The 20,393-nt window shown below is 33.5% G+C and overlaps 1 protein-coding gene and 1 pseudogene across 1 annotated transcript; one reads left to right on the top strand and one right to left on the bottom strand.

Moving 5' to 3' along the window:
• Nucleotides 1-4,813: 4,813 nt before the first annotated feature.
• LOC148205959 (G-type lectin S-receptor-like serine/threonine-protein kinase SD2-2) lies at nt 4,814-20,000 on the bottom strand (annotated as a pseudogene).
• LOC124833405 (excitatory amino acid transporter) lies at nt 7,586-9,204 on the top strand. Its single transcript, XM_047307889.2, has 3 exons — nt 7,586-7,762; nt 7,853-7,990; nt 8,941-9,204. The coding sequence occupies exons 1-3, from the start codon at nt 7,672-7,674 to the stop codon at nt 8,955-8,957; spliced, it is 246 nt and encodes an 81-aa protein (XP_047163845.1). The 5' UTR covers nt 7,586-7,671; the 3' UTR covers nt 8,958-9,204.
• Nucleotides 20,001-20,393: the final 393 nt, after the last annotated feature.

The raw sequence follows: 20,393 nt of genomic DNA, 5'->3' as shown, positions 1-20,393 counted from the left end.
TGAATTCTTCTTATGTTATGAAATCACAATGACTAGGATTAATTAATATGTGTGATAAACAAAGTAGTAAATGTGATATATGTGTAGAATCTAAAATAACCAAGAAAACATGTTATCCTGTAGATCATCAAACCGAATTTTTAGGGCTAATTCATATTGTTGTAGCTGCTTTAAAACAAACATGTTTAGAGGTAGTAAAAATTATTTTGTAACCTTTATAGATTATTATTCTAGATACACTAAAGTGTACATAATCAAACATGAAGATGAAACATTTGATGTGTTTTTAACCTGTAAAGCAAAAGTAAAGAATCAATTAAATAAGAAAATTAAGAGGATCAGATCAAATAGAGGTGGTGAATATGTACTCTTTAATGAATTTTGTGTTAGAAAATGTATTATTTATGAAATAACTCCACTATATTCACCTAAGTTTAATGGAGTAGCCAAGAGAAAGAATATAATTATTAAGGAAATGATTAATGTCATGCTTATTAGTTCTAATTCACCTAATAACCTTTTGGGAGAAGCTCTACTTACTGCGTGCTTTTTATAAAACAAAATACCTCATAAGAAAATTGGTAGAACTCCCTACGAGTTGTGGAGAGATTATCAACCTAATCTTAAATATCTAAGAGTGTGAGGGTGCCTAGCTAAGGTAATGTTACTTGATCCTAAGAAAAGGAAAGTAGGTTCTAAAACCTCTTATTCCATGTTCTTAGGCTATGTTGAACATAGTGTTGTCTATAGGTTTTTGGTTCTTAAAAGTGATATACTTGAGAAAAATCCTATAATGGAGACGAAAAATGCTGAGTTTTTTGAACATATGTTTCCCTTAAAGGTTAGTGAGATGTCGCAAATTGTTGATAATAATAATAGTGATGCATTGCGTGAGGATTTAAGAAGAAGTAAAAGACAGAGGAAGGAAACTTCCTTTGGTAATGATTTCTATACCTATCTAATTGATAATGATCCAAGTAGCTTATAGAAGCTATAAATGCTCTTGATGCTGAACAGTGGGATAAAGCCATTAGGACTGAAATTGAATCAATTCAGAAAAATAATACTAGGACCTTAGTAGATTTGCCTAAAGGAGCAAAACTCATTGGTTGTAAGTTTATCATTAAGAAAAAGTATCACACTAATGGATCTATAGAGAAGTATAAGGAAAGATTAGTAGCAAAATGTTTTACTCAAAAACCCAACATAGATTATTTTGACACTTATGCCCCTATGAGTAGGAATTCCTCTATTCGAGTGTTGTTAGCCTTAACAGTTATCCATAAGCTAGTGATACACCAAATGGATGTTAAAACTATCATTTTGAATGGTGATTTGGAGAACGAAATTTATATGACTCAACCTGAAGGGTGTTGTACCTAGTTAAAAGAATAAAGTATGCAAACTTCTAAAATATTTGTATGGGTTGAAACAAACACCAAAAAAAGACATGAAAAACTTGATAATGTATTGTTATGTGATGATTTTTCACCTAATGATGCTGATAAATGTTTGTACTCTAAATTTGAAAATGATGATTGTGTCATTATATGCTTGTGTGTGGATGACATGTTAATTTTTGATACATGCAATGAGATTGTCGCTAGAACTAAAGTGTTTCTAGGATCGAACTTTAAAATGAAAAACATGGGTGAAACCAATGTAATTTTAGGTGTTGGAATCATAAGGAAGGTATATAGTATATTGTTATCCCAAGATTAATACATTGAGAAACTTCTTAAAAAATTTGGGTATTATGACTTCAAACCCCGTGTGTACCCCTTATGATGTTAACTCTAAATTGATGAAAAATAGAGGATAATCTATCTTGTAGCCTTAGTATGCCTAGATAGTTGAGAGCTTACTACATTTGATGAGCTTTCTAGACTGATATTGCTTATGTAGTAGGTAGACTGAGTATGTACACTCAATGTCTAAATCAAGAACATTGGGGTGCACTTTCCAGGCTTATGAGATACTTAAGAAGTTCAATGGATTAAGCCATTGAATACAATAGATTTCCCATTGTACTAGAAAGGTACACTGATGCTAATTGGATCTCTAATTCAGATGAGACAATATCAAATAATGGTTATGTATTTACACTTAGGGGATGGTTCGATTACATGGAGATCAGTTAGGAAAACAATTATTGCAAGATCAACAATGGAATATGAGTTTGTTACTTTTGAGATGACTGGTAGTGAGGCTGAGTGGTTGAAAAATTTCTTAGCAAACATTCCACTAGGAATGAAATCAACCTCATCGGTGTCAATACACTGTGATTCCTAATCGGTAATAGCTATAGCTAAAAACAAAAATTATAATGGAAAAAATAGACATATACAATTGAGACATAATTTGGTGAAGTAGTTGCTAAAGAGTGAAACTATTTTCATTGATTATGTGAAGTCAGAATGGAATCTAGCAGATCCTCTAACAAAACCCTTGGAAATAAATATGATCTTAGAAACATCGAGGGGAATGAGACTTAGGCCACTAACAAACAAACAAGTGATGGTAACTCAATCTTTGTGATTGGAGATCCCATGAATAAGGTTCATATGGATAAAAACAAGTCACTTGTTAGTTCTGATTGGACTAATTTGATTTTAAATCAAATATGTCCGTTCCTATTGTGTGTGTGAAAGTGTTACAAACTGCATTATAAGATGTTAAGCTTTGTAATTAAAATTTTATATGTTGTAAGAATTTTAGTTTAAACAAATTTTTAATGATTTTCATATTCTTTACGGGTGGTGTATGATTTGTAGCATATACTTGATGAAATCACCTATATGAGTGTCAAGTGGGGTCGCTTGCAAGAGATCTTGGCATGACCTCTAGAGCACTCATGAAGATCGGGCACACGCATGGCCTAATAACCACATCACAACGATAACATCAAGGACTGTGGGGTGTATTGTGATTGATAAACCTCTAACACACGAAAAATGTCCTTGGTTCATATAGATCGCTATACCAACTACATTGTGTGTTAAGTTTTTCGATCTAGAATTGGTTCATATAGTTTGCTATATCTGATGCATTACATCTTATAAAACCCAGGAAATCTTTTTTCTCTTTCTTTCAATCTTTCTTTCTTGTCTTTTGTAATGTGTAGGGGATTGTTATAAATTATGTATTGGAAAAATTATTGCTTCCAAAGATTGTGGGTGTAGAACTGAATGCCTTTGTTCGCAGGAATTGGATGCAGATTTTGTGGAACGGTTTTTTACCAAACCGTGATGTGTGTGTTAGCCTCCCGTAAGTCATGGCATCCTCAATGCTACGTCGTCGGCCTAAAGCTCTATCCGCACACGACTAGGAGAAAAACGAAGCGGTCGGAGGTCGCAATGGCGAATTTAGACCCGCGAACAAACACGGAGGATCGAATGGAACCTTTGGGGGAGGTGCACCCCTCGGTCATGTCTCACAAGTTGGCGCTTGTTAAGGAAGCGCGGCCGACCACCTAGAAAAAGAGGAGAATAGGATACGAAAAGCGGTGGACTGTGGAGGAAAAGGTAGGCAAGCTGCAGGAGACAGGGTTTGTGAGGGAAGTAACATACACCACGTGGCTCACCAATGTAGTTATAATCAAGAAATCCAGTGGGAAGTGACACATGTGCACTGACTACACATACCTGAGTAAGGTCTGCCCCAAGAATGCATATCCATTACCTAGTATTGATGGCCTGGTCGACAGGGCGTCTGACCATGAAACATTTATGTTAAATTTCAGTTATTATTATTAGTTTAGTCTTTGCTTTTTTGTGATTTTGATCAAGTGATATATTATAATTTTTCTTAATGTATAAAAAATTAGATTTAATTAGAATTTAAAAATTTGAAGTAAACTAACATTTAAAATATTTCTTTATTTGAATATTTGTTTGTCCTTTATATTTTTTTTAGAAATATTTTAAAATTTTATCAATTAGGTTAGTTTAAATTTACAAATTTAATAAATGTTTTAATTCTCATGAAATTTTACTTAGTATTTTAATTTGGAACGTACATAATTATAATTTGTTTCTAAATATTTGATATGGAAGAAACAAGAATTTCATCTTTTTAATATTGAATCGTTTAATAATATTATGTTTCTTTATCGTAATTTTTTATTATTTTATAAAATTAATTAATTGATATTGAAATAGTAAGAAAATAGGTACAGGTACGTATATATCAATTATTCAATGGGATATACTAAGAGAAAAATTTGATATATGCTAGATTTGGGTATGAAGAGAAGGATAAATTTGTTGTCTGGGTTAGTATGGGATTGTGAAACTGATCATTCTCTCACCTGATTATAATTCCTATGTAGACATAACAATGGATCGGGTCGGACACATATAGTGCCTACCTGCTGGACCTTAAGAAAAAAAATTTATTTGTAACCTACTATTTCATTCATTAGATACATGTTTAAAAAGTACTAAATATTCTAAAATCCATGGGTATTATGAATATCCTTAAATATTTTTATAAATATTTTTATAAATTTTTAAAATAAAATTAAAAAGATATATAAAATATAGGCTTAATAGTCTTTTTTGTCCCCAGATTTGCTTATTTTTCTCAATTAGGTTCTTCTTTCTAAAAGTGTGTCAAATTGGTCTTCACTTAGTAAATTTTGCGTCAACAAAGTCTCTTCCGTTAAATAGAACCAAACAGAGTTAAGGGATTGATGATCTAGCACAGTGTAGTGACAACGTGTCAATTTAAAGTTATATGCGTGGTGACATGTTAGTGTATTAGAGGTTGACGTAAGATTGAGTGTTTTTAATTGGAGAAAAAAAATTAAACTTCATCCAATTAGAGATATTTTTTGAAGGAGACAATGCATACACTTCTGGATGCGCAATTGAAGTTCCTTGTAAAAAAACACAAGCAAATTCTTCACACCTCCAAAAACCCATCTTCCTCATCCTCTTCCAATTTCTTCTTCTCAACCCTCGTCTTCACCATCACCAACAATATCACCACCACCACCCCCAAAACCACAGTCGACCCAATAATAACCCCACTCAAAACCTTTCAATCAAACACCTTCCTCCCAGATCCCCCGCTCGGAACCCTAACATGCAAAACCTTACGCTCACCATCGACAGTTAAATTCTGAAAATTTGAAAGCGAACCATAAAATTTCTTGCATAACCCATTATGCTTTTCGAAACTCAACCCAACGCACCCACAATCACCTAAGCACTCACGCTCGCAAAAGCTTCAAGATTTCCCCTTAACAAGACTCACATTCCCGAATCCAAACCTCACAGCTTCAAGATCTTCAAACCCATCATCCCCATCACACCCGGCGTCCACACGGTGACAACCTTGAAAGTAATTACCAAAACCCCACCCATGACCATCCAAAGGCTCAAACCCACTCACAGATGTTGGATGCTTCCCCAATGCAAACCCCGAACCCCCATAGAGTCCTCAAACCTGGCATAGAGTCTCCGGCTTGAACCAAAACATCTGTCAGGACCCCGATTGGCTATTCCACGAGTACTGCTTAACTTGCCCGAAGGGCTTCAGGCAGAACATCGTCGGCGGTCAGAAGCTCGTCTCGATGGCGCGTTCAGAGAAACCAAAGGCTACGACGGGGGAGAATGGGACGGCGAAGTGAAAGGCGTAGAGGTAGGAGAGCCACGTGTCCGAGGGGGAATCAAAGGTCTGCCATGAAACGAAGCTGTCGAAAGTGAGGAGGACGAGGTTTCCAGAATCTAGAAGCCTGAGGGTGAAGTTGATGGTGGTGGCGGCGGCGACGGATGTCTAGAGAGTGGTGTTGAAGTGGGTTAGGAGTAATTGACTGGTTGAGGTGAGTTCAAGGGATGAAGCGACTTGGGAGGGGGAGGGATGAAGGCGGTTGACGACCCAGATGGTGTTGGGGCTGGGCAAAGAGGTGCGGCGGATGGCGAGGTAGAATTTCGACGGGCTTGGGCTTGGGCTTGGGAAGAAACTGAAGAAGCCAAGTTGGAATGTCTTGTTGAGGTTTTGCAGAGTAGCTTTGCCTTGGAGAATGATGGTGGCGGAGAGGAGGAAGTGTGGAGAATGAGAATGAAGAGAAGAAAAAAGAGGAACATTGGATGAAGTTTAAATCGACACCCAATCTTACGTCAACCTCTAATTCACTGACATGTCACCACGCATACAACTTCAAATTGACACGTTATCACTACATTGTGCTAGATCATCAATCCCTTAACTCCGTTTGGTTCTATTTAACGGAAGGAACTTTGTTGATGTAAAATTTACTAAGTGAAGACCAATTTGACACACTTTCAGAAGGAATGACCTAATTGAGAAAAATAAACAAATCTAGAGACAAAAAAGGCTATTAAGCCTATAATATAATATAAATAAAAATTTAATTTTAATATATTTAACCTAATAAAATATAAATTAATTTTAGTTTTAATTAAATTAAATTTAATAAAATATAAATTAATTTTTTATTTTAATTTTTTATAATAATAAATATCCATAAATACTAATAATCTTCTAGGAATTTTATTAAAAAACATACAATATTTTTATCATCTATACGTAATGCTGTCAAAAGGGGTTAGAACCCGCGAGCTAACTTGGCCCACCAGCCGAGTAGGGTATGAAAAAAATGAAATTTTTTTTATAGGGGTCAGTTTTCAATCCGGCTCACTTAGAACTCGACTCACCCGGGTTGAACACATGGTGAGCCAAGACTCACCAACCCACATAATTTAATTTAATTATTTATTATTTTGTGTTTCAATAATATTAGTTAACATTTTTTTATGGGTTAAATATGTTTTTCATCCCTTAAGTATCACTGATTTTTGGTTTTAGTCCTTACTCAAAACTTTGATGGCTTTTAGTTCTTATAGTATTGAAACATGTAATATTAGTTCTTAAAAATGGACGGAGTCAACTTTTTGTTGATTTGGCAAACGACGACAGCTCTTCTGCCAGCTTCCGTCTTAAGTATCTGTCGGATTAACAAGCAACGTGGCAAATACTTAAGACGGAAGTTGGTAGAAGAGCTGGCCTCACCATTTGCCAGATCAACAAAAAGTTGACGCCGTCCATTTTTAAGGACTAATATTACATGTTTCAATACTATGAGGTCTAAAAGCCATCAAAGTTTTGAGTAGGGACTAAAACAAAAAATCAGTGATACTTAAGGGACAAAAAACATATTTAACTCTTTTTTTTATTGTATTGTAAATGAGAATAAAGAAAAAGATGAGAGTAAAATATTATAAATTTATTCATTCAATACTCTAATTTTGTAAATGGATAAATGACACAAAAATTATTAATATTATAAACTTATTTATTTATTTTCTGATTTTGTTTTTAGATTACATTTGGGCTCTACATGAATTTTTTTTATTCTGAATTATTTTTAGAATTTAACATCATAATAAAATTATTTAAATTTAAAATAAAAAAAAATGCATGTTTTTTATTTAAAAAGAACTTATAATAATTAAGTGAGCCAACTGTGGTGTGGTAGACCCGTGGCCTTTTTAACCGTACTAAATGTAATGTGAGTGCGTAATTCCTTTAATACCCCTATTTGAACATACTCTATTGTGGCGTCCCCTAAAATTGAGGATTCGAGAAAGAAATAGGTTTCGTCTGTGCGAAAGTTTGTGGAATCAAGTGAAAGAGGAAAAAACGATGGTTCTCAGTGCAACGACGATCGGCGCGTTACTTGGTTTGGGAACCCAGATGTACTCCAATGCTCTCCGCAAACTCCCCTACATGCGCCGTATCCATCTTTCTCTTTCTTTCTGTTGTTGAGTGCCAATTCTTCAATTTCATTTTTCATTCATTTATCGGTTGGTGTATTTGGGTGTAGATCCGTGGGAGCACGTCGTGGGAATGGGTTTGGGCGTTGTTTTTGTGAACCAGCTTTTCAAATGGGACGCCCAGCTCGAACTGGACCGCGACAAGATGCTTGAAAAGGCCAAAGCCGCCAACGAAAGACGTTACCTAGGTTTTCTTTCGTTTCATTCCAAACGTTTTTTCAATTGCCCATCCCAAAGCCTCAATTGCAGTTGATTTTATGTTTTCCTCCTATCTTTAGTAATTGTGAAAATATTTTGGTTTTTGGGGCTGTGGGGAAATGAAACTGCCTTGGATTGGCCTTTGCAATGGTTGTTTTTTATTTTTACATGTGTTGGTGAGAAAAAGAGAGAAGGTTTGCATATGAGAGCATTATTTCAATTGAATCACGTCCCCCTTTTGTCCATTTTGGAATTGGATAGGTAGTCTCAGTTCAGAGTGTTTTGAGGAAGATGTTACTGATTCATTTGCTCTTAAGTTAATACAATATGCGAAAATTTTCGATTAGAGGAGAGGGTAACGTGAACAGTGAATACTTGAATGAAAATATTTTGATAGTTTGGTTTTAAACTGCCATGATGTAGTTTCATATGAAATGTGGCTAGCTAAAAAAAGAATATGATTCTTTTTTAAGGCTAGGGCGTGAGTGATGATTTATTGGAACACTTAATTTTTGAACTTGTAATAACCGTGGGGCTACTACAGTTTTAATGCAATGAGATGGCTTAAGATTTTTGCCATGCGTAGTGAGATTTTGGTGACTCATCTGATGCTTTGGAGACCTGATTGCTCCAGCAAGAAATTCTATTCTTCTTAGGTTTCTTATTATGTTATTGATTCTTTTTCAGCTTTTCAAGTCAAGAGTTTTATATTTTCCATCGTTTTATTGTTTGACCTTTTAGAATTTTATGGAAGCTTCTGAACCATGTTCCTCATCATCAACTTAGTATTTATGCTTTACATGTTTTTGTATTGTCAGCTGCTCTGTAATTGAATGCTTTGGAGGTGGTGTTTTTGGGTTGTCATTCGTTTACTTTGGTGTTTTTACGTTGTCATTTTATTACCTCATCGCATCTTATTATTTGTGATATTGCATTGCAGATGGAGATGATGATTAATGCATGTCCTCAAGGATAGTAGCAGTGAGTGGAAATAATCATGAAATATGTTGAACTTGTTGCTTTTGTTTTCTGATTTCATGGTGTTATGTTTGTAAAGGCTGTTAACTTTTTCATGCTAACCAGCCTATTTTGTGCACAAGCATTTTGCAAGCAGTGAAATTGTTATAGATGATAATGTTCTGGCCTTGGCCTTGGCCTTGTGGTTTGGTTGGTAATAATTAAATCACGGTATTTGTGACTTCAATGCCTATATTATCTTATGTGTTTGCACTTTGTTTATTTCGGAGTATATAACATCCCTTGGGAGCAGACATTATAAAATAATAGTCAGCTTGTGATTCTCACTGTATAGTTGTATTCGTTGTTATAAAAATTAATTGCCAAGAGATTTGCAGTTTCAATGCTTGTAAAACTTTAGAAACTTAGTGTCATTTTTCTAAGAATGACAGTAGCTTTTGAAGACTTGAACCAACAAATTTATATTTGTTATGAATGGCTTTTGTAGTGGTATGAATTATTTTTATGACTTCCCATTGAACTTCCACATTATGTATTTATTACTCTTTGATATAGAGTAACCTGAGTTATGTTTTCCATCTAAAAGCAGAGTATTCTACTAGTGAATAAAAGTATGAAAATATTTTATTGGTCATTCTGTCTTCTATTTTTATCTCTACTCTAATATCGTATCTTATATTTGTAATACTTGTGATCAGTGAAAAACTGACATTTTCCTTAATATCTTCTTATTGTACAATGATCAATGATTATTCATGCTTTGTTATTTGATTTATTATATTTAATTTTATAGATGCATAGTATTTCAAAACTAGAGATGAATGAGTTCCATCCAGTGAATCAATTTGGCTCATAGGATTCCAACTGAATTGGGTTAAAAACAGTTCAGTTTTTTTTTTTCAAATGTAACTCAAATTGAACTCTATTTATTTAATATGTGGGTTAAATGGGTTTAGCAAGATTGAAGGTGAGTTGCCTAGTAATTTACAAACAATAACATTTATTAATTTTTTTAATCATTTTTTAACATGTTTTTTGTCATATTTATTTATTATTTTTAATTATGTAGGTTGATATATTTTGTCAAGTTATTTTTGATATTTTAATTTTGAACAATTAACTTTATAATAATATTTGTTGAAATAGATGAAAACTATGCTTGTAATGCTATAAAATTTGAATCCAGTTTATGTACTTTAATTCTGTTACAATAAATATATAAAATAAATGGAAATAGAAAAATATCTTTAAATAATTTAACTCAATAGCCAACTATTTTGTAATTAGTTAGTTAAGTTGCATTACAAAATTTTTAGGCACAAAAATGTGAGCCGGATTTAACGGATTCAATTTTTGCTCAATTGTGAGTCAACTCGGTTTAGATAGTTTGTAACATGTGTATCCAAAACACTGTATTATTTGTCACATTTTTATAGCAATTTCAGTTTGTACTGTTTTTCTGTTTTATTTTATTAATTTACTTATATATGTTTCTTAATTTAATATTCTATTTTCCCGTGATATTTATGAGAATGCCAAATGTTATATGGGGGAAAAAAAATTCTCTATCTTGAATATTATATACTGAGTTATAATTCTTCTAAACCCTCGTTATTATTGAATGCATTGTGCAGTGTTTAGAATTATTTTTTGCTTTATTCTCCTACTAGATTAGGTAGAGAAAACAATTTCTGATGATGAGATGCTAAAAAAGATATTCTCTATTTTTATAGCAACTATTTTGCTCATGTAACAACAATATCATGAAAAAGGTTTTAGAAATTATTATTAATTAATTCAATGTCTTTGTGTGGCTAAAAATAATAATGAGCTTTTGATAAAAAATAATATTATGAGATTCTGCTCTAGTTTCATAAGTGAATATAACAGTATATAATTCATAATTTTATGGTAAGAGTGGTACTAATAATCATGATTGTACAATTTTTTTTTATCACATAACAAAATAATTTTAATTTAATAAGAATAAAATGATCTTATTAAGAAAATATGAAAGAATAAAAAAAATTGCACCCCCTACATGTATATATCTATAACCATTTAAAATTAATTTTATATCTGTAATTGATTTTATAGTATACATAATTTATTTCTAGTTTTATGCTTAGAGATTTAACACAACTTTCTATTCATACTATTTATAAACAGAAAAACTAATTATAATTCATAACTATTAGTAAAAAAATTTGTTTATAATTGTAGTCTAGACATTTTAGATTTTATTCTTATTAATATAATTTATTTTATTATTTTTAAAATAATTACTTATAATTACTTTATAATTATGTGCTAAAAAGTTAAAAATATTATTTTATAATAATTTTTATTTTGATATCTAATTTTTTACGTTTTTATATGATAAAAAAAGTAAATATACATGTTCTTTTATTATTTGTAAGAAATGTAGTTTGGAAGCACTTGTATTAATGAAAGACAATTAATCTTAGTAAAAGATTATATGAATTTGTTTTTTCTTTGTTGGAAGATATGATAAAATTTGGTTCTTGGTACTTGAAACTTATCTCTTGATATTCTTCATGTTTTTGTATGAAAATTTTTTTTGTTCCTGTTTATATGAAATTTAAGAAAACTCAATGTTATATTCATATTCATAGTCTTCTATTAGAGTATTGACAATCAAAAACAATTTTTTCTATAGCAATGTGGTATTAACACACCTTTAATTGCACCATGAATAAGTCATGTGATTTCTTTGTTTGTGTTTTAGTTGATATTGATTTGTTATCTAATTTACCCAATCAAACTATGGTAGAAAAGACCAAGATTTGTGATTGTTCAATATAATAAAAATTATGCACGAGATTAATTTCCCTTGTATTAAATATACATACAGGATACTCTATTTATAATAGAAGAAATATGAGTTAAATCCAAAATACAAATAAGGAATAATAATAAACTTAACTAAAGATAAAAGGTAAAAATAAGATATCTATATAAGATATCTAATAATCTAATATATCTAACATTCTCCATCAAGTTGGTGCATAGTAATTGTATGTACCAAACTTGTTACAAATATAATTAATAAAGACTTAGTGAAAACCACATGTTTCTACACTCGAGTGATACTAAATTGTTAATGATTTGTGAATACGACATACCAACCTAGAAGACTCCCTATGAGCAACAAATCTGAGAGGTTCCTCCATATAAATCTCTTCATTCAAATCACCATTAAGGAACTCCAGTTGACAAAGAGACAATTGTTGAAAAACCACCATGGTTATAAATGAACTAACAGAAGCCATGTTTTCCATTAGAGAAAAAGTACACATGGATGAAAGAAGCCATGGATAAAAATGAGAGAGGAACCCTAAAAATCAAAGATTCTCCAATGAAGGCACCTGAAAGAGGAAAAAGAGGCAACACCGATGCTTTGAATCACTACCTGAGAGGAGATGGGACACGCCACCACGCACGACGGAAAATGGAACATATCTACAACTTTGAAAGCTGTTGAGAGCATGTGGGAGTTTCGATGAAAGGGTCGTTGACAACACGGTAGTCACCTAGCTAAGAAGATCAAAACTGTGTGGTTGTGAAATTGGAACTTTAGCGACGACAACCGCACTTAGCGCCACCACCAACAACGGTACACGATGCCACCGCCGACAGAGGTGGCAAATTTTTTTTTATAAACACTAGTAAAAAATGACATTTTTAACTCGCACATTATGCTTCGTTTCAGACAAACCGAAGCGTATAAAAACACGGTGGTAATCTCGTAATTTTTGCCTTGGTTGCCAGGGGGAACCAAGGCATATAACCCCACGAAAAGCATAAAGGTCTGACTTATCAGATGACACCTTTTTGGGAAAGCGGATACTGCCTCGGTTTGCAGAAGTAACCGATGCATATAGCCCTACCAAATCCTCTACAATCATTGTTATTCACTTATCACTGCCTCGTGTTTAGCAGAAGGCTTACTGCCTCAGTTCTGCTTAGAACTGAGGCTTTATGTCTGGCCACGTAGCTGTTGATCTGAAACTGAAGGTTCTAAATTAATAAAACGTCAACTGATACTACCTTAGTTCGAGGTAAACTGATGTCGTATGGTGCTTCTGCTTCAGGTGAAGCGCGAATCAAGGCTTATAGTTTGAAATTATTTTTAAAATTTCCACTTTCTGAAACCTTTAGGCATCTATTGAGCAAGAGAACCGAGGCAATAGGGTTGTATTGCTTCGGTTAAGAGAGGGAACCGAGGTAATATTATTTTTTACACTATTACTCCAGAAGCGCGAACAATTTTCTTCACGCGAACAATTTTCTTCCTCCCTCGACGAACAATCTTCTTCCTTCCTGCAAACGCCTCGCCACCGCTGCAGCCTTCTTCACTTTTTGTCGCCGACCTCGTCGCGCCTCCTTCTCGCTGTCCCAACACTCTCGTCGCGCCTCCTTATTGTTGCACCACCACCCTTGTTGCGCCTCCTCGTCGGCGTCGCAGGCGCACCTCCTCCTCCTCACGCCTCATCCTCGTCACCTTTTTCTCATAGAACTTTTCTTCCTCCTCCGTTGCTCTCGCACTCTTCTTCCTCCATTGTTTCGCTCTCGCTTGCGCAAGGTTTTTCTCGTTGCCTCCATTTCGTGCATTGGGGCCACCATCGTTATCTCGGTGCTTCTCGGTTCTGGCTCACTGCTGCCTCTTCCTCCATTTGTTTGGCACTTTGGTAGTTCCATTTGTGTCCCGCGTTGGTGCTTCCATTTTAGTTGCGGCTGCCTCCATTTTTTGTCTCGCGAGTTTTGTTGGTGCCGTCGGCCGTTTGCTGCCACGCTCCCAAGTATTTTACTTCCTCTATTCTTTATTCTTTGATTTAATATTGGGTTGGTGAAGTAGTTTGCGTGTTAGGGAAGTGGGAAACACATGGATGAAATTTAGGTTACATGTTGGCATAAATGATTTTCATGTGCTGAAATTTTAAATTAAGTTAATGTAATTGTTAAATAAATTACTTTTGTATGATGTTTGAACACGTGGATGTTTTGGTTTGGATTCTACATTATGTATGATGTCTTGGTGTACAATGTGAATTTTCTCATCATGATGACTTGGTGTACAATGAATAAGTTAAAGTTCAAATTTGTCACATTGTAGATAAAAAATGAAAAAAGTGATTGTGAATATATACAATGATGATAGAAAGTTGATTAAATTAAATGGAGGGGATTTAATTAGAGATATATAAATTAGGGGAATGGAAATTTGAATTGTTTGTATTAAATTGGTTGATTTGGTGATGAAATAAACTTTAGGAATCATGACAGTAATTAATGTGTTGTTTGTTTTTGTCCAGATATTGTATAGTTGACTGGCTTCTTAAACGCGGATATTCTCTATAGTTGATCGGCTTTCATGCTCCCAGGTTTCTATTTTTAAAATTTTCTCTTATGCTTGAATATATTGTTTGCTTGAATATATTGTTTGCTTGAATATATTGTAAGTTGCATATGTAATTATTTGTTTGGTTGAATATATTGTTGTTTTGAATTAGCCTTAATTTCCCGTTTGAGATTCAATACAAAATTTATTTATTATCTCTAGATTTTTTTGAACAAATGTACTTTTTACAAATGAATAGAGAGGAGATAGTAAGTTTAATTTACAAGTATTGAATCTTGAATTATCCGGTTGGACAGTTTACGAAGAGTAATAAATTTTTCATAGTTTATTAATACATATAAATTTTAATATACATGTCTTAAATTTCATGAAAATTTGCAGTTGTGTTTTGTATTGATCTTCATGAGTGTAATATTAATTTCTTTTTGTCATACCGGAGAACACTGCTGTCTGGTTTTGTTCATTGCACAAGTCTCCTCCCAACCCTCTTAGACATGTAGTAGATTGGTAAGAACCTCAATGTTTCAAATTTCTTTGTTATATAAATGTATGCTAAAGCCAATTTTTTAATAGTTCCCATGCAACACATATGATGTTGTCTGGGAGATCTACTGCTACAACTAAAAAGCTTGCATGGGTTTCCCTTAAGATTTGATATTTTAGTCCATACTTTGTTACATTTTGTACCATTCCAATGATGTTACTTAACATTTTATAATTATGATGATATATTGTAGTGTAATAGACAAAGGGTCATATGAGTGTGGATAATATGTCATGTATTGGATGATGACCACTATTCGTGCACGTTACACTAGTGGATGGGAAACAATAATATTTAGGTTTGAATTTTATTTTCTTTATAGTTTAGATTTCATATACACTAATTGAAATCATTGTGTTTTATGCAGAGATTCAATATGACTACTCAAATTCTAGAGAAGTCACTTAAACTCGTGAGGAAAACACTGGCTAAATATGTAATTCAATTATATAATAGTATGTAGTAGATATTAGGATATAGTAGGTTATAAGTTTATGCTTCTAAATTGTTTTATGCTTTTGTACATTATTATTAGCTTAACTTTGTACATTAGATTGATTTATGCTTCAAAGTTGATTTATGACTACATTAAATTTATTTATGTTTATAAGAAGTTGATTTACGATTACATTGAATGCATTTATGTTTTAATATAATTTTTATTGAAAATATATACTTCTGGATTGTTCTGGAATGTTCTGGCTGTAAAATTATATGCAGGTCTGTTTGTGCAGTTGGGAATGTTGCAGAAACAGATGTGTTCTTAAAAAAAGTAGGGGAATACGCCTCGGTTGTGACCATAACCGAGGTAGAAATCCCTCTACAACATCGGTTTAGGCCATAACCGAGGCATAAAGTCTGGCGATAAAAGAAAAAAAAAAGTAAAAACCACTCTACTACCTCGGTTCTGGTCCCAACCGAGACAGTAGAGGACGACATACTACCTCGGTTCAAAAGGAACCGAGGCGTAAAGTCCTTTGAAAAAAAATAAAAAAAACAAAAACCCTACTACTTCAGTTACCTTTGAACCGAGACAAAATGCTACCCCTTTTTGCCTCGGTTCATAACCAAGGCAAAAAGTGGTAGACTTTTTGCCTCGCCTATATATGTCTCGGTTCAGGAATCGCTACTTATGGGTGAAAATAACTGTTGTCGTTTCCCCTGACTACACTAGTGAGAAAAACTTTAGGCTCTAGATACCATGTTTAATATAGTAAAAATGATATGTGAGATTAATCTCCCTTGTGTTGAATATACACATAGGGTAATTTATAATAAAAGAAATATGAGCTAAGTTCAAAATATAAGAAATAATAATAAGCTTAAGTAAAGATAAAATATATAAGATATCTTATAATCTAATATATCTAAAACGTTTACTGCTGATGTGAAGTATGAAAAATTGTCTTTATTTTGTCCTAAATGTAAGGTGATTGTACATTACCTATCTAATTGTAAAAGACTGCAATAAGATACCAATGCTAGTTTTAGTGGAGATAAAACAGTTGTTACAAAAATTCAGCAATTAAGATAGTTCACTAGTAAAAAGTATGGATTTTAACTTGCGCATACGACATCGATTTCATTGCAACTGAAGCATAAAATGGCGTTGTGACATTTTTACAATTATCGCAAACATATATGTCTTGGTTCACAAAGAACTGAAGCCTAAAGGGGTCTATGACTTCAGTTATTCAGAGAACCGAGCCCATAGAGAACTTATACCTTGGTTATTCCACGAACCGAGACATAAAATAATTTTAATTTTTTTAGAGGTTTTAGGCAGCGGTTCTTAAGATAACCGATGTCATAGAGCCCTTGTTTTATCAGTTAATAAAATAACCGAAGTAATAACATGTTTTTAGGATTATTTCTCGTGAACTTACACATTTCAGATCCATTATTTCTCACGAACTCTACTGCGCCAATGCACTCTCTCGTCTTCCATGTCCATTTTCGACCATCATCTTCAACATTTCTACCATTTTTTCTTTCATCTAACGTTTATTAAGTTCTTAGTTATGACTTTCTTTCGTTTTAACCGATTGATTTTGTGTATAAGTGCTTTGTAATGTTTATTACGTTTTGTTTTAGCACCAAAGTTAGTTTCATTTTAGGTTTTTTGATGTTTTTAGTTGTTTTTTCTTCATCTATCAGTATAGGTAAAACAGAGATTATGCTCAAATGAACTCGAAATGGCTTGAAAATTTGTATGAAGGTCCAAAAAATCATGAAAACTCCTCACAAAAATTTTTAGCTCAAAACTCAAATCTAACTATTTTAAATAATTTTGCAAAGTTTGAAAAAAAAACAAAATAAATTTCTGAAAAGAAGAAAACATTGTTTTTTCGGTGATCTGGAAGGATTAGTTGGCAACATAAGCTACCACAGTATCAGAAATTTTGTTCTACCCCAAATCCATATAATAATAGAAAAACGGTTAACTGAAATGAAAGTTAGGGTCATTTTAAGATTTGTAATCCAAATAATTTTTAAACTTCAAATTCACCCAAATTAAGTGCTTTTGGGATTTTTCTCTTGAAATAGGAGTTTTGAAAGAGTGGTAAAAAAAATCATTCAAAGGTAATGACCATAGCTATGAAAACCAAAAATCACATTGAATAATTGTTCTTATGTGCATGTCTGTTTTTTTGTGCAGGTCTTTTTTTTTGGGTTTTTTTGTGCTATGCAATGTTTACAGAAACAATTATTTTTTAAACAAAAACATACTTGACATTGGTTCTGGTAAAAACTGAGGTAAAAGAAGGTTTATTGCCTCGGTTCTGGATCCAATTGAGGCCATAGACCCTTTAATTTATTAATTAATTTTAAGGGTCTACGACCTCGGTTGGAACTAGAACCGAGGTGTTTCGGTTTCGGGGTCGAGTCACTATCAAACACCTTCACAATTTGCCTAGTCCGTCCGGTTCCACTCTAAGATCTTTGACACTTTGATTTCACCGTTCGGTCACCCTTATAATCTCCTTCCTCCAAGCCGAGCGGGCGGGGACCTGCCAATGGTGCTCCGACGCTCAGGTCAGAATACTATCCGTGCAATCAATACAAAACAGTAATAAATGCGCAGTTAATAGCAGAACCAACGTACCTCACACCTTTGACATGTATTTATAGTTTTTTCCATGGGCCTGGGGTTAGCAGAATCTTAATCACGGCCTAATCCCGACCCAATAGCTTTAAATGCAACTTACCTTAAATTTGTCTTAAACCAGATTGTGATCGGCCGGCCCATCCAATCCGCCCGGTCTACTAATCAAGGATTACGGACCAAGTGTTTTCCCAACTGTCCGGTCTACCAAGACGATCAAGTGGGTGCCTGGCCCATCCAGTACACGAGGCAATAGATCCAATTTTTTGTTTTGGTTTATTGCTTCGAGTTTTTGAACCGAGGCAAAATTGTAACATTTTTGCTTCAGTTTTTGAACTGAGGCAAAAAGTCTTCAACTTTTTATTTTGCCCAACTATACCTCGGTTCTACAACCACTGTCATAGACCTAAAAATAACCGTTGTTGTATCTCTTCGTTGCACTAATAGTTAGTGTTCTGGATAATCCACAAAATTCAACTTTTCTATTTTTATTAATTAAAATATTTTTTAATTTATCACTCACTTTAATAAACTTTAATCTTCAATTCCTTTATTTCTTACGATTTTTCTCTTTATTCAAATAGTTTTACTTTCACCTCTATTTCCCTTCAAATCTACCTCTCCAAATCCATTTTAAAAAGGGTTAAATATGTTTTTAGTCCCTAAACTATTGGTCGTTTCTGGTTTTAGTCCCTCTTTCAAAATAAGGTACAATTTGATCCTCATTCTTTTGGAAACTTTGGTTTTAGTCCTCGAAAACTAACGCCGTTAAAAATGTACTGATGTGTCTAACGTCTCTCTGTCCATGTGTACGTTTTTACGTTTTTAATTACCCAGTACTTCCTCTTAGCTACGCATACGACTATTATTGGAGAAAAAAATATTTAAATAATAAATTTTGCATCCGACCCTCAATAAAAAGTTTCTCTCAGGTTTTAGTAATATTTTATTTTTTTCTGTTTTGTTTTTTATCATTTACTTACCTCTCTTAAATTAAATGGTCATCATCCGTTAATTCACGTGATAATTCGATACAACAATGCTATTTTTATTTAATTAAAAATTTATCTGTTCTATCTTTTAAAGTATTTCTCAATGATAAAACCCAAAGAAAATATAAGAATAACTAACACATTTTTTAACGTTATTTTTGTTTAAGAAGAAAAAAAAATCATATAACCTGTGAATTATGAGAGTTTGAATTTTTATGTTTTCTTTCAATATTTCCTATTTTACTGCCAAACTAAAAAACATAAAAATTTCAAATACATATATATAATCTTCATTCAATATTTTAAAATATGTTTTCACTTTTCACAAATAAACACTTTTTTTGTCGTTCCCTTTCCCTGTTCACCTTTTTCATTTCATCTTCTTTCATACGTTTCCAAACACACTTTCTTTCTTGCTTCTTCTTCTTTCTTCATTTGCTCAAATTTCGTTGCTTGCACCAGAGGTAGCGGCTTCTTCTTCTGCATTGATGCGTTAAATAACAGTTTTAGTGCCTCTTCCTTCTTGATTTCTTGGAAGCCTTAAAATTTTGCATCCATTTGCATCCATGTTAGATAAACTATATAGTGTCACCAAGAAAATGTCAAAAGAAACACCAAGAAAATGCCCGAAAGCATTTTAAACAAACCAGTAGAAACTCTGCAGCATCATTTATAACTCCTCTCAAGAAACAGTACAGAACCTAAAAGAACTAGAAAATCCTAACATCATTTCCTACATAGCACGAGATAACAAACAAACAAAAAGAGAAGCACGAGAATCAGAATTCAGTAATTCACCTTGGGCCTTCCAAGCGTTATCATCATTCGCGGCCTTTCGCATCAAAGAATTGGTCATGGAGAGACGGCAGAGACTGGGATAATCCAAGTAGCTGAGCGCGTGCGTCGTAACCTCCGGAACCAGTTCCTCCATCATGCAAGACCCCGTCAACCGCTCCCCCAAGACCACAGGCGCCGGAACGGGACTGGGCTCAAGCATTTCAACGACGCCGTTGAGGTAGGGCACGGCGCCTGAAGCGGCCACGGACGCTGAATCAGAGGCGCAATCGCAGTGGTGCTTCCTCGAAAATCAGTTCCATCCCCATATCACTTAACACACATCAGCAAAAAAAGCAATTACACGTGGATAGAGACGTTACACACATCAGCATATTTTTAACAGCGTTAGTTTTCGAGGACTAAAACCAAAGTTTCCAAAAGAATGAGGACCAAATTGTACCTTATTTTGAAAGAGGGACTAAAACCAGAAACGACCAATAGTTTAGGGACTAAAAACATATTTAACCCTTTTAAAAAAACAAACACACCTCCGAAATATAAACATATAAGCATATACTAAAAATGAATCCTAACATGGAAAAGTAAAGGAATA

The sequence above is a fragment of the Vigna umbellata genome, chromosome 1 (assembly GCF_029865625.1).
Source record: "Vigna umbellata cultivar VRB3 chromosome 1, Vumbellata_1.0, whole genome shotgun sequence".
In the NCBI taxonomy this organism is placed as follows: Eukaryota; Viridiplantae; Streptophyta; class Magnoliopsida; order Fabales; family Fabaceae; genus Vigna; species Vigna umbellata.
This window is presented reverse-complemented; position numbering and strand designations above follow the sequence as displayed.

Excerpts from the sequence above, each read along its gene's own strand:
- LOC124833405 (XM_047307889.2), top strand. The coding sequence starts at position 7,672 with ATGGTTCTCAGTGCAACGACGATCGGCGCGTTACTTGGTTTGGGAACC. Across the intron at positions 7,763-7,852 it reads CAAACTCCCCTACATGCGCC|ATCCGTGGGAGCACGTCGTG; the intron begins GTATCCATCTTT and ends ATTTGGGTGTAG.